Raw genomic sequence first — 13,642 nt, 5'->3', positions numbered from 1 at the left:
GATAATCAAATACATCAAGAAGATTTACAAAACCTCCTTTCATGGACATCAAATCCAAATATTCTTAACAAATCTAAGATTAAACGAGTGTGTAATAGCAAATCCGTCATTTAAGGAAGGAAACAAGAATATAATATTCCATTTTTTTTAGTTTTTTAGACTTATTAGTGTTGGCAGTTTCAAATATCAGAGCGAAAACTTTTATCTTAATATATGAACATATAATAATAGTTTAAAAGCTAAGGATTATTCATTTTCTTATCGGGTAAACCGTAAGTTATTAATATTATCATATTCATATGTTTACCCCTGAATATGATAAGTGTTTATTGTAAAATTAAAGGATAAAGCTCCATAAAATTGTTGGGCCAAAACAAGTCTTCTCTTACATTGAGAATTGATGTGGTGAGAGACTCTCTTACATTTAGTCGATACATCGTTCAATAATCGCTCAATAATTATTAATACTGTTAAGTCGAACCATTAAACATAACCATCCACTGATCCGCCCACTTTTTGTATTTTTTTACACTTAATTAATGCTAACAGCTTCCATATACGAGTGGAAAGTTTTGTCTTAATATAAGCACATAAATTATAAATAATAAGTCAATCAATCAATAATTTTGGAGAACATATATTGTAAGAAGCCTTTAATCTAGATCTAGAATGAAAATTTCCAAACTAATTAGTTCAATTATTCCTCGAGGGAAAAATTCCAAAAGTAAATTTGCTAGATCTAGTTAAAAATTCGATGATCACCTGCAATGAACTGATTTGTAAGGATTATACAGTACTTTAAGTTGAGAAACTTTTTGTAAAGAAAAATAAAATCATGATCACAGTCAAAGACAGATTTAGAATTTTAAGCTTATAGGTTTCCAATTAAGGTAAGTTATCAGTCGACTCGGTTCGATTTTTGATTTGTAAACATGCTAAACTACATAATGGGACCAATAAGGTATTCATTATTGATTAATCGATTAATGGTGCTTAACAATTCGGGTTATCAATTTAACCGATAAAAAATGCCTTTGCAATTCGATTAACTGATAACTCAATACTGATACGACACTAGCATTTTACTGTTCAATTCATGAAATTGTATTAGTCATAGTATAGACTATGTCTTATAACACAAGACATAAAGATTGTGACAAATAATCAAATGATAAATTGCAAAAGATTAAAATAAAAATACGTTAAAATTGAGTTAAGGGGATAATATGATCCCTGTGAAGTTGGAGTGTGTCGTAGCAAATCTGATCATAGTTCAAAGGGGCAATAGATGCTTTACTCTTGAAGTAATCCTATTAATAATATTTTAAAACTTTAAATTTGATTTCTATTATCACTTGTTCTCTGTCTTTTAACTTTAGTGACTAACTAAAGTGGGTAAAAGACAAAAGATAGCTAATATTTTTACAAATATCTAATTAAAATTGACATTTGGGATTGCACCCACAGCTTGAAGAAAAAGTTTCATAATTCAAATAGTTAGATGGGAGAATGTGGCTGAAGAAAACCAATTCCTAACTAAGTCCAGCTAAGTAAAATGAATAGAGGGAGTATCATTTTCTTTAATAAACTTCTATTTTAAAAAATTGCAGCAGTGCCATTAGCAACTACTTCCTTCATTTAGTTTTAGTTGATTCTTTTACTAAAAAAAATTATTTCAATTTAATTGTTTCATTCATAAAAGAATAAAGCATCTAGTATCCCTGAACTATGGTCAAATTTGTTATAACATATTCAGGTCCGATTATGCCTGAACTTAATTTTAGTGTATTTTTGTCACTCTTTTTAGCTGACATGACACCTTTGACATTAGCCTTGTTTTTATGTAATAAAGGTGTCATTTCAGCATAAAAGGATGACAAAAATACGCTAAAATTGAGTTCAGTGGATAATAGGACCCATGTGTAGTTGGAGTGTATCGTAACAACATTGATCATAGTTCGTGGTGGTACTAGATGCTCATCTCTTTATATAATTTAGAGAAGTTTATTATGTTTATCCAATATTATTCCTATGATTAAATAACTATGTAAAATGTATATACTCAAATTGATATTTCAAAGCATAATTAATAAGAATACCTCGTAAAAATAAAACCTCGAATAAATATTTTCTTAAGGGAAGTATCGAGTCGCCAACTAAAATAAAACGAAGGAAGTGTTAGTACCATCTACTACTTCCAACCTAATATTAGAAGGGTTGCTATTGCAACTAGTAGTAATTCGCCACAAGGCTAATAATACTTAAATTACCAAACTTAGCTAGGTTATTACAAGCCACAAGGCTTTGTACCTGTACTGTTGGTGATGACAAAAACTCATTAAAATTACCTGGTGGAAAAAGATTTTCTTGTTGAAAAAAATCTCTTTTTAGAAGTAAAATGTTGATGGTGTAACAATAATTGGATTATGTGGCTTGCTATTTGGCCAAATTTGTAGGAAGCTAAAGGGTACTATTTTTTTTTTTTTTTTCATAAATCCCAACTGTTTAGTATCTAATTACACCTTATCCCAACTATTTTTATATTTACAAAAATTTTGATTTTTCATTGTTATGATACATAACTAAGGCTCACGATACATCACCATCTGATACATTAGTATCAATACATAATTCTTATGTATTAATATCACAGAGATATATTCAAATATTAGTAGCACAAAAAATATTTCAATAAATAATTTTTGTCTGAATGACATTTTCTTATGTATCTATAACCTAATATTCAGTAAGATACGTAACTTTTGTTCATTCGATGGAGTGTCACATGATGTATTTTCTAACTTTTGTACATTTGGTGGAGCGTCACGTCATGTATCTTCTTGTTCTTTTTAAGATATATCATTCTTATGTATTTCCAAGTCGCTTAACAGATACATCATTCTTATGTATTTCCAAGTCGCTTAACAAATACATCATTCTTATGTATCTTCATTAACATCATCATCTTCAACTTCCATTGATAAATCTCCGAACTCCCTCTGTACTCCACCCGACTCTCTCTTTCTCTGCCTCGAGCCACAACCGCTAGTAAACCCATGCCGATGAGCCACCAAATGGACTTATTACAAAATGGAAAATACTCTATTACCACCTTGAACTATATGCAAAAAGGTTGATACATACCCGAACTTCAGGAGGGTCCTATTACCCTTGGACTAATTAAAATTATATTTTTGACAATCTTAGTGTCTACGTGACACATGCGTGGCACACACATGCGCCTATGTGGACCCTTCAGTGTGTTGTGCCACGTAGGCACTAAAATTGTCAAAAATACGATTTTAATTAGTCCGGGGGTAATAGGACCCTCCTAAAGTTCGGGTGTGTCTCAGTTTTTTCGCGTATAATTCAAGATGGTAATAGAGTATTTTCTCTAATTTTAGGAAAAACTCTTTGAATTTTGATAGAATTTTCTCAATTTGGGGCCTATAAAATAGGCAATTTTCAACTTTTTACGTGACATGCTTTAAACCACAAGATTTTGATATATCTGACATAACTTTAATTTAAGACTACAAGATTTAAAAATTATTTTTATTTCTTATATTTCGTGCTAAGTCAAAAGATATCTTTTTTTAAAAAAAAAATAAAGAAAATAATATTTTTTACGTAAATTATAAACACACAAAATTTATTTTTTAAAAAATAAAATATTTCATGCTCAAACTTTAGTCCAAGATAGATTATTTGACTCTTGAAAATGTCACATAACTTGAAACAACTTTATTACTTGCCTAGTCATGGTCAAACACTAGGTATATTTAGATTCATGTATCAGAGAGCTCATTTATGACTGCAGGATTTTCTTTCCTTTTCCTTTTCATCTTTTCCCCCCTCATCAGAAAAAGATACTACTAGGATAAATACTTAAAATTGCTATAGAAATGGAAATTTGGCAAAGCAAAAGAGAGAGCTATTATATGAAAGGGAAACAATTGCTATTCAATTTCCAGAATCTTCCACAACAAAGGCGCAAACATGGTGAATCGTATTACGCCGATGCAAATTCATACGGTACATCATTTATGCGATTCAATTTCATTCATTATTCGAAATTTCGAGATTCAAACAATTTAATTCTTATAGTAAATTTTGTCTCTCACTTCATTAAAACATGTAGAAAATCTCCTGGTATTTTCACCTGGTTAATTTCACGAAATATTCGTTACCTGGTTAATTTCAGATATCCTTTACCTGGCTAATTTCACGAGATATCTGTTACCTTGCTAATTTCACGAGATATTTGTTACCTTGTTAATTTCACGAGATATCTGTTTCCTCGTTAATTTCACGAGGTATATATTACCTTGTTAATTTCACGAAATATTTGTTACCTTGTTAATTTCACGAGATATCCGTTGCCTTGTTAATTTCACGAGATATTTGTTACCTTGTTAATTTCACGAGATATCCGTTACCTTGTTAATTTCACGAGATATTTGTTACTTTGTTAATTTCACGAGATATCTGTTCTCTGGTTAATTTTACGAGATATATGTTACCTTGTTAATTTCACGAGATATCCGTTACCTTGTTAATTTCACTAGATATTTGTTATCTTGTTAATTTCATGAGGTTAATTTCACGAGATATATATTACCTTGTTAATTTCATGAGATATCTGTGATTTGATTAATTTCATGAGATATCTGTTACCTTGTTAATTTCACGAGATATCTGTTGTTATCTGGTTAATTTTACGAGATATCTGTTACCTGGTTAATTTCATGAGATATCTATTACTGCTAGCATGATGTAAATATTGTATATTAATGTAATCATATATTATTGTAAATTAGTGTAATTACATAGATTTGATTTAGTAGTTAAAGAGAATAATAGTGACTTTAGTAAGAGCAGATTTGGTGGGATAGAAAAGCTGATCTTTAGGGATAGGAAAACGGATTTTTAGGGATGTAATCATTGAATATTTTCTATTTAATGACAAGACTCTTAATATTGAGAGGTAGTCAGCAGAAAATTGACATGGTATCAGAGCCTTCTCTTGGTTGTCTTGTTTCATAGAGTTCATTTGTGGTTTCTTTCAAAATTTATTTTGAAAATTTCGGTTTTTGTTGATTGTTCCTCGACAATTAACACCTAGGACTTTGATCTTGGTTATTTTGGTTGTTCTTTTTGAGTTAGTGTTTCTAGTTTTCATAATTATAAGTTCATATCAGTTTGAATCATTCAGTGTTCGTTTCACTGGAAAGAATTTTTCGTCATGGGAGTTTTAGTTTTAGTTATTTATCATCGGAAAAGAACTATAGGGCCATATAGATGGAGCCGATCCTGCTCCTACTGATCCTACAAAGTTAGGTGAATGGAAGATTAAAGATGCTCGGGTGATGACATGGCTTTTAGGGTCAATTGACCCTCTTATTGTTTCTAATATCAGGCCTTACAAGACAGCTAAGGCCATGTGGGATTATTTACAAAAGGTTTACAACCAAGATAATAGTGCCCGACGCTTTCACTTAGAGTATGAAATTGCTAATTACTCTCAAGGAGGTCTTTCTATTCAGGATTATTATTTTGGATTTCAGAACTTATGGGCTGAATTTACAGATATTATTTATGCCAAAATACCTTCCAAATCTCTCTCTGTAATTCAGCAAGTTCATGAGCAAAGCAAGCGAGATCAATTTTTGATGAAGTTACACTCTAAGTTTGAGAGTGTTCGCTCTAACTTGATGAATCTTGACCCGTCTCCCTCCTTGGATGTTTGTTTTAGGGAATTGCTTCGTGAAGTGCAGCGTTATGTCACACAAAATGCTTTCAGAAGAGGAAATGATGTCGCTGTTGCATTTGCTGCTCAAGGTAAAGGTATGAGTAGGGATATGAATAGAACTCAATGCTACAATTGCAAGGAATACGGCCATATTGCTAGAACTTGTGGCAAGAAGTTCTGTAATTATTGTAAAAAACAAGGACACATTATCAAAGAGTGTCCCACACGCCCTCAGAATCGTAAGGTAAATAATTTTCATGCAGCAATAAATGGTTCCACTCTTGAGAACTCATCTTCAGGACCTTCTGGACAAGTTCTTACTCCTGAAATGGTACAACAAATGATCGTATCAGCCTTTTCAGCATTGGGATTACAAGGTATTGATGTTAAATCTAATTCTTGGATTGTTGATTCTGGTGCTTCCGATCATATGATCAACTCAACAAGCATGCTAAAAAATGTTCGTAAGTATCAAGGTTCATCACAAATACAGGTTGCTAATGGTAGTAATTTACCCATTACCAAGGTTGGGGATATTGTTCCAACTTTCAAGAATGTTTTTGTTTCACCGAAGCTCTCAACTAGTCTTATTTTAGTTGGACAATTGGTTGATGACAATTGTGATGTAAATTTTTCTCGTAATGGTTGTCATGTGCAGGATAAGGTGTCGGGGATGATAATCGCGAAGGGGCCTAAAGTTGGAAGATTGTTTCCTATACAATTTTTCATTCCTCCTGTTATATCTTTTGCTTGTACTTCTACGGCTAATAAGACTGAGCTTTGGCATAAGCATCTAGGACATCCAAATTCTGTTGTGTTGTCTCATTTATCAAATTCTGGTTTATTAGGAAGTAAAAATCAATTTTCCCCTGCTTCATTTGATTGTTCTACTTGTAAATTAGCCAAAAGTTAAATTCTTCCTTTTCCTAATTTGGGTAGTCGTGCTACAAAGTGTTTTGATGTTGTTCATAGTGATGTTTGGGGTATTTCACCAATTGTTTCTCATGCTCAGTTCAAGTACTTTGTGACATTCATGGATGATTATAGTCCATTTACGTGGGTGTATTTTCTTCGTACCAAATCTGAAGTATTTTCCATGTTCAAGATATTTTTGGCTTACATTGAGACTCAATTTTCTACTTGTATCAAATTATTAAGATCTAATTCTGGTGGAGAATATATGTCAAATGAATTCCAAAATTTTTTGCTTGACAAAGGAATTGTCTCACAACGCTCTTATCCATATACACCATAACAAAATGGGGTCGATGAGCGTAAAAATCGTCATCTTTTAAATGTCACTCGTACTTTATTGATTGAGTCCTCTGTCCCATCTAAATATTGGGTTGAAGCTTTGTCTACTGCTGTCTATTTAATTAACAGGCTGCCATCTAAAGTTTTAAATTTTGAGTCTCCATATTTTCGTCTTTATCACAAAAATCCAAGCTATGATAATTTTCATACATTTGGTTGTATTTGTTTTGTGCATCTTCCTCCTTATCAACGTAATAAATTTTCTGTTCAGTCTACTAAATGTGTTTTTATGGGTTATAGTACTTCACAGAAAGGTTTTCTTTGTTATGATCCATGTTCTAATAAATTTCATGTTTCTAGAAATGTTGTTTTCTTTGAGAATCAGTATTTTTTCCTACTCATGTTGAGTCATCTCCTGCTTCTCTTCTTCTTCCTACTTTTGAAGATTTGTCATCTTCTTCTAAGAGGTTCAAACCCGGATTTGTGTACGAACGTCGGCGGCCAACTTTACCCCTCCTGATATTGATCCGCCACCTAAAAACTGCACCACAACTAGAATCTGAGAATTCTTCAAGGCCTGCTCCTCTTGAGCCCACTCGACGATCTGCGAAAGTATCTCGTACTCCTAATTGGTATGGCTTTTCATCTACTTTATCCACCATTTCTGTTCCAACTTGTTACTCACACGCTTCTAAGCATGAATGTTGGCAGAAGGCAATGGAGGAAGAACTTTTGGCTCTCAAAGAAAATGACACATAGGATATTGTTTCATGTCTTTCAAATGTCCATCCAATTGGATGTAAATGGGTTTATTCAATTAAATTTCATTTTGATGGAACTCTTGATCGGTACAAAGCTTGGTTGGTTGTTCTTGGTAACAAGCAGGAGTATGGTGTGAACTATGAAGAGACTTTTGCACCGATAGCAAAAATGACGAAGGTGAGAACTATTGTTGCCATTGCTGCTTCACAAAACTGGATTTTTTTCATATGAAAGATCTTAGTACTCTTACATATTTCTTGGGTTTGGAAGTTCATCGTGATTCTAAATCAACACAAATATACCCAAGATTTGATTTCTTTGGCAGGTCTTCAGGATTCCTGCTCTGTGGATACTCCATTAGAATTGAATGTAAAGTATTACCGGGAGGAAGGCGATCTTCTTCCTGATCCAACTATATTTCGGCAATTAGTTGGGAGCTTAAATTACCTTACTATTACCAGGTCTGATATCTCTTTTGCAGTTCAACAAGTTAGTCAGTTCATGCAAGCTCTCCGTCATCTTTATTTGGTAGTTGTCCGTCGCATCATTCGATACCTCCGAGGAACATCTAATAGTGGTTCGCCTATTCGTCTTAATGCTTTTAGTGATTCTGATTGGGCTGGATGTTCTGACACTCGTCGTTCGGTTATTGGTTGGTGCATGTTTCTTGGAGAGTCTTTGATATCTTGGAAGAGTAAGAAGCAAGACCGCGTGTCAAAATCTTTAACAGAGGCTGACTATCGAGCAATGTCTACTGCTTGCTCCGAGATTGTGTGGCTTCGTAGACTACTTGCTGAGATTGGATTTCCTTAATCTAATCCTACTCCTCTCCATGCTGACAATACAAGTGCTATTCAGATTGCTACTAATTCGGTTTATCATGAGCGGACCAAACACATCGAAGTAGACTGTCATTATATACGAGAAGCTGTAGATAAAGGTGTCATTACTCTTCTGCACGTGTCCAGTGATCTTCAAATAGCTGATGCATTTACAAACTCAATGGCACGACAACGACATCAGTTTCTGGTCGGCAAATTGATGTTTCTTGATCTACCAGCATCAATTTGAGAGGGGATGTTAGCATGATGTAAATATTGTATATTAATGTAATCATATATTGTTGTATATTAGTGTAATTACATAGATTTGATTTAGTAGTTAAAGAGAATAATAGTGACTTTAGTAAGAGCAGATTTGGTGGGATAGAATAGCGGATTTAGAGGGATAGAAAAGCTGATCTTTAGGGATAGAAAGACGAATTTTTAGGGATGTAATCATTGAATATTTTCTATTTAATGACAAGGCTCTCAATATTGAGAGGTAGTCAGCAGAAAATTGACAATTACCTCCCATGAGGGTACATCATTTATGCTATGGAGTTCCACTCATATCTGCAACATTTTGTATTTGGAGATTTAAAGAGTTTAATTTTGATTGTGAATTTTGTCAATCACTTTTTTAAAAGCAGGTAAAAAGTAGTATTTTCTCTTAATGACTGTTATGTTCAGGTCAGCTTGCGTGCATCTGCTTAATTCCACAAGATTTTACTCATTATTCACAACATGTCGAATTTCGAGATTCAAACCGTTTAATTTTGATCGTGAATTTTGTGTAACTTTTTTTAAAATAGGTAAAAAGTAATATTTTCTCTTATGGCGTCATGTTCGGGTCAGCTTGCTTGCACATGCGTAATTCCACGAGATTTTACTCATTATTCGAAACACGTCAAATTTCGAGATTCAAACAGTTTAATTTTGATCGTGAATTTTGTCTATCACTTTTTTAAAACAGGTCAAAAAGAAGTATTGTCTTTTAATGACGGTGGTGTTGAGGCCAGTTTGCATGCACTTGGTTAATTCCGCAAGATATCTGCTACCTCCCATGAGGTACATCATTTATGCTATGCAATTTCACTCATATCTGCAGCATTTTGAATTTCGAGATTCAAACAATTTAATTTTGATTGTGAAATTTGTCTCACTTTTTTAAAACAGGTAAAAAGTAGTATTTTTTTTCTTAATGACTGTGATGTTCGGGTCAACTTGTGTGCACCTGATTAATTCCATGAGATATCTGCTATTTCCCTCGAGGTTTTATGATATGTTGTTTCACTCATATCTGCAGCTTTTTGAGTTTCTAGATTCAGTTGTTTCACTCATATCTGCAGCTTTTTGAGTTTCTAGATTCAAACAGTTTAATTTTGATCGTGAATTTTGTCAGTCACTTTTTTAAGACAAGTAAAAAGTAGTATTTTCTTTTAATGACTGTGATGTTCGGGCCAACTTTTATGCGCCTGATTAATTTCATTAGTTCCATGAGATACCTGCTACCTCCCACGATGTACATAATTTATAATATGCAATTTCACTCCTTATTCGCAATATGTTGAATTTCGAGATTCAAATAGTTTAATTTTGATCGTGAATTTTGTTTATTACTTTTAAACAAGTGAAAAGTAGTAGTATTTTCTTTAGTGACTGTGATGTTCGGCTCAACTTGTATGCACTTGCTTAATTCCACGAGATTTTACTCATTATTCGCAACATGTCGAATTTCGAGATTCAAACAATTTAATTTCTGTATAAATATGCTCTCATGTATACTGCAAAAGGTATTAATCATTGAGCAAATGGAAATTAAGCAAAGCAAATAGAGGAAGAGAAATAGCCATAATATGAAGTGAAGAAATTGCTATTCAGTTTCTAGAATCTTCTACAAAGGTGTACACATGGCGGACACGCAGTTCATTGTTGCTGTTGACGCCGACTCTAAATCATACGGTACATCATTTTTGCTATGCAAATTTCACTCAATATTTGTAACATTTTGAATTTCGAGAATCAAACAGTTTTGATCGTAAATTTTGTCATAAAATTTTCCTTCTGAAATAAAATTTACATGTTTGAAAAATCAGGTGAAAAGTACTTTCTTTTAATGATTGTGGTGTTCGGGTCAAGCTTGCGTGCACCTGACTAATTCTATGAAATACCTACTACCTCCCATGAGTACCAGGTAACTACTCTATCCTACAATTTTGAATTTCGAGATTCAAACAGTTCAATTCTGATCGTGAATTTTGTTATGATTTTTCTGAAATAAAATTTACATGTTTGAAAATCAGGCAAAAAGTATTTTCCTTTAATGATCGTGGTGTTTGGGCCAAGCTTGCATGCACCTGACTAATTCAATGAATACGTATTACTTCTCACGAGGTGCCAGGTTAGTACTCAATCCTACGGAACATCATTTATGCTATGCAATTTACTCAATATTCGCAAAATGTGGATTTTGAGATACAACAACAGTCCTAGTGTATTCCCACAAAGTGAGGTTTGGGGAGGGTAAAATGTACGCTATCCATACCGGTACCTCCGAAGAAGTAGAGAGGCTGTTTCCAATTTCGGTGATTAGGATGGATTAAATTTATAAGTTTCTTTTGTTGAATAGAATAAGACCTTTGTTTAGTAGTTCATTGTGGTATTCCCTCCATTTCATTTTACTTGGCCCTCTTAGTAAAAATTGTTGTTTCAATTTACTTGTCAAATTTTTGAAATCAAGAGAAGTTTATCATTTTCTTCCAATACTACCCTCCGAGACACTCTGAGCCTCAAGAATTAAAGAGTTCCTTTATTGTGAGTTTTGTCATAGAATTTTCTTATATATAGATTTACATATTTGAAAACAAGGTAAAAAGTATTTCTTTTATGACTATGGTGTCCACGTCGGCTTGCATGCACCTGACTAATTCCATGAAATACCTACTACCTCCCACAACGTACGAGGTAACTCTATCCTATGGTAGATCATTTATACTGTGCAATTTTACTTGTATTGACAATATGTTACTCCCTCTGTATCAATTTGTGTGTAAAGTTCGAATTTTGAGAGTTAAACAGTTTAATTTTGATCGTGAATTCAGCTATGGAATTTTTATTACTTCGTGAAGAGGATTAGAGTGGGGTTTTTCTATGTTTGAACTTGGGATATTTGAAGGTTTTGTTGAAAACTTAGGACTTTGAACCACGCAGCTTTTTGACAAATTTTGGTGCTTAATCCACAATACGTTCGCCGTTTAGGAAAGAATGACCTACTTTTCCTTTTAGTACGTTTAAAAAAGAATGACCCTTTATTTTTTGGACAATACTTTGATTCCAACTTTTCACGTGTCATATTTAAGATCACAAGATTAAATAGCATTTTGGTACATTTGACTTAACTTTACTCCAAGACAACAGGAATCAAAAGTTTTTTTTATTTTCTTAAACTTCGTGCCAAGTCAAAATAGGTCCTTTTTTCTGAAACAGAGGAATTAATTTTCATTGTGGTTTGTCTCTTTTGTTAGGAGAGGAGCATGTGCTTATTGTATGCCAAAAGATAAAAAGGGCGCAACTTTATTTCTTAACGAAACTCATCAAGTACTCGCTGTGTCTGTCCATGACTTTGCCATGGGACATCCCAACCCATCACTGGGGCCTCACAACAAGTAGGATGTTGCTTCCAAGATTTTTTTTACATGGCTCTTAATTTATAGGCAAGAAGAAGGGAAGAGGAAGGGAGGCTGAGACCCAACCTTTGTTGTCTGGTTGGGTTCGACCCTCCTCCCCTATCCATTTACACACCTATCGTGATGTGGTAATAACAGAATATCCTTGAGGATAGTTTGTGTGGCTAACTGATTTCTCGATCGAGTGATAGAATGATTAATGTTAACTGAAATTACATGCTTCTCCACGGAGAATATCAATTTCTGCCATCTTTACCACTACTATATGTGTGTGATTTGTCTCACTACAATCTACATCATTCCACGCTTCTTAAAACTTGATTCACCATGCAAGTAAACATGGTTAGGCAACAAGTCAGCATTTTTGCCACCGAATTGGTTGCCTTAATGTCCAAAGCTTCAGTTGTTACTTCAGTTGGAGTTTTTGTTGACAGTAAACTATGGGTTTAATTCCAAAGAAGTGAGGAAAAGTCTATGGGTTGCCTGGAAAGAGTAAAACAAGGATGCTCTAGCTCATGGCTATCAACGGGGGACTTTAATTATGTGTTAAATATGGATGATAGATATGTTGGAAGTCCAGTTACTATGCTTGAAGTCCTGGATTTTCAGATTTGTGTTGATACATATGAACTGATGGTACTGCCTGCTAAGGGGTGTAGATACACTTGGAATGACAAACATGGTGCGAATAGGGTGTTTTCAAAAATAGATTGGGTGCTAGTGAATCATGATTGGATGATTCACATGCCCAGTTACTATGCTAGTGATCATTGCCCAGTCAAGGTGGAATTACTGGAAGGTAGAAGCTATAAAAGGAAATCATCTAGCTATTGTAATGTCTGGGCCACACATTCTAGTTTCATGGATAGGGTGAGGGATATTTGGAGTAGACCTGTACAGGGTCACACTATGTGGCAAGTGGTTAAAAAGTTAAAAATATTAAAGGATAAGCTGAAGACTATGCATAAGCAATATTTCTGGGATGTAGTGGAACAAGAAGAGGGGGATAGGAGGGACTTGAAGCAAGTGCAACAGGATTTACATCTGCAGCCTGGTAATCGGGATTTGCTGGAAAAAGAGAGATCTACTTGAAGTATAGAAGGTCATCTTATTTAGCTGAATTGTGGCTGCAACAGAGGAGTAAAGTGAATTGGATACAACTAGGTGATGATAATACTCAATATTTTTATGCAGTGATAAAGCATAGGAAACTGCAACATGCCATCACTCAATTGCTAGATAGGAAAAATGTGGTGCAGCATGAGCCGGAGAAGATTGCAAAGATTTTAGTTGAATTCTATCAAAACTTACTGGGCAAAAGAGAGGTAAATGGTAGCAGTGTAGAGCAGAAATATATAAAGAATGGG

At 33.8% G+C, this 13,642-nt stretch overlaps 2 protein-coding genes across 22 annotated transcripts in view; both read left to right on the top strand.

Annotated features, from left to right (window-relative positions):
- Positions 1–3,746: 3,746 nt before the first annotated feature.
- LOC107847611 (mediator of RNA polymerase II transcription subunit 25) overlaps positions 3,747–13,642 on the top strand; it is a 34,508-nt gene continuing 24,612 nt past the window's right edge. For 4 of the 21 annotated variants that reach the window (XR_007047072.1, XR_007047073.1, XR_007047075.1 and 1 more), the window contains exons 1-9: positions 3,747–4,035; positions 5,756–6,129; positions 6,411–7,945; positions 8,094–8,858; positions 9,563–9,657; positions 10,383–10,551; positions 10,686–10,783; positions 10,893–10,990; positions 12,114–12,254. Coding sequence is in view for 17 of the 21 variants with exons in the window: in XM_047399375.1 (XP_047255331.1) it covers positions 10,941–10,990; positions 12,114–12,254 (191 nt within the window). In the remaining 4 variants the exon portion in view is untranslated. The remainder of the gene's footprint in view (positions 4,036–5,755; positions 6,130–6,410; positions 7,946–8,093; positions 8,859–9,562; positions 9,658–10,382; positions 10,552–10,685; positions 10,784–10,892; positions 10,991–12,113; positions 12,255–13,642) is intronic. The other 17 variants (XM_047399367.1, XM_047399371.1, XM_047399363.1 and 14 more) reach the window with 17 other exon arrangements.
- Positions 7,937–8,581, top strand: LOC124888579 (uncharacterized mitochondrial protein AtMg00810-like). Its single transcript, XM_047399258.1, has 2 exons — positions 7,937–7,945; positions 8,039–8,581. Exons 1-2 carry the CDS (start codon positions 7,937–7,939, stop codon positions 8,579–8,581), a joined length of 552 nt encoding a protein of 183 aa, XP_047255214.1.

The sequence above is a fragment of the Capsicum annuum genome, chromosome 11, assembly GCF_002878395.1.
Source record: "Capsicum annuum cultivar UCD-10X-F1 chromosome 11, UCD10Xv1.1, whole genome shotgun sequence".
Lineage (NCBI taxonomy): Eukaryota > Viridiplantae > Streptophyta > Magnoliopsida > Solanales > Solanaceae > Capsicum > Capsicum annuum.
The sequence above is the reverse complement of the archived record's forward strand: the minus strand, read 5'-3'. Positions and strand labels throughout refer to the sequence as shown.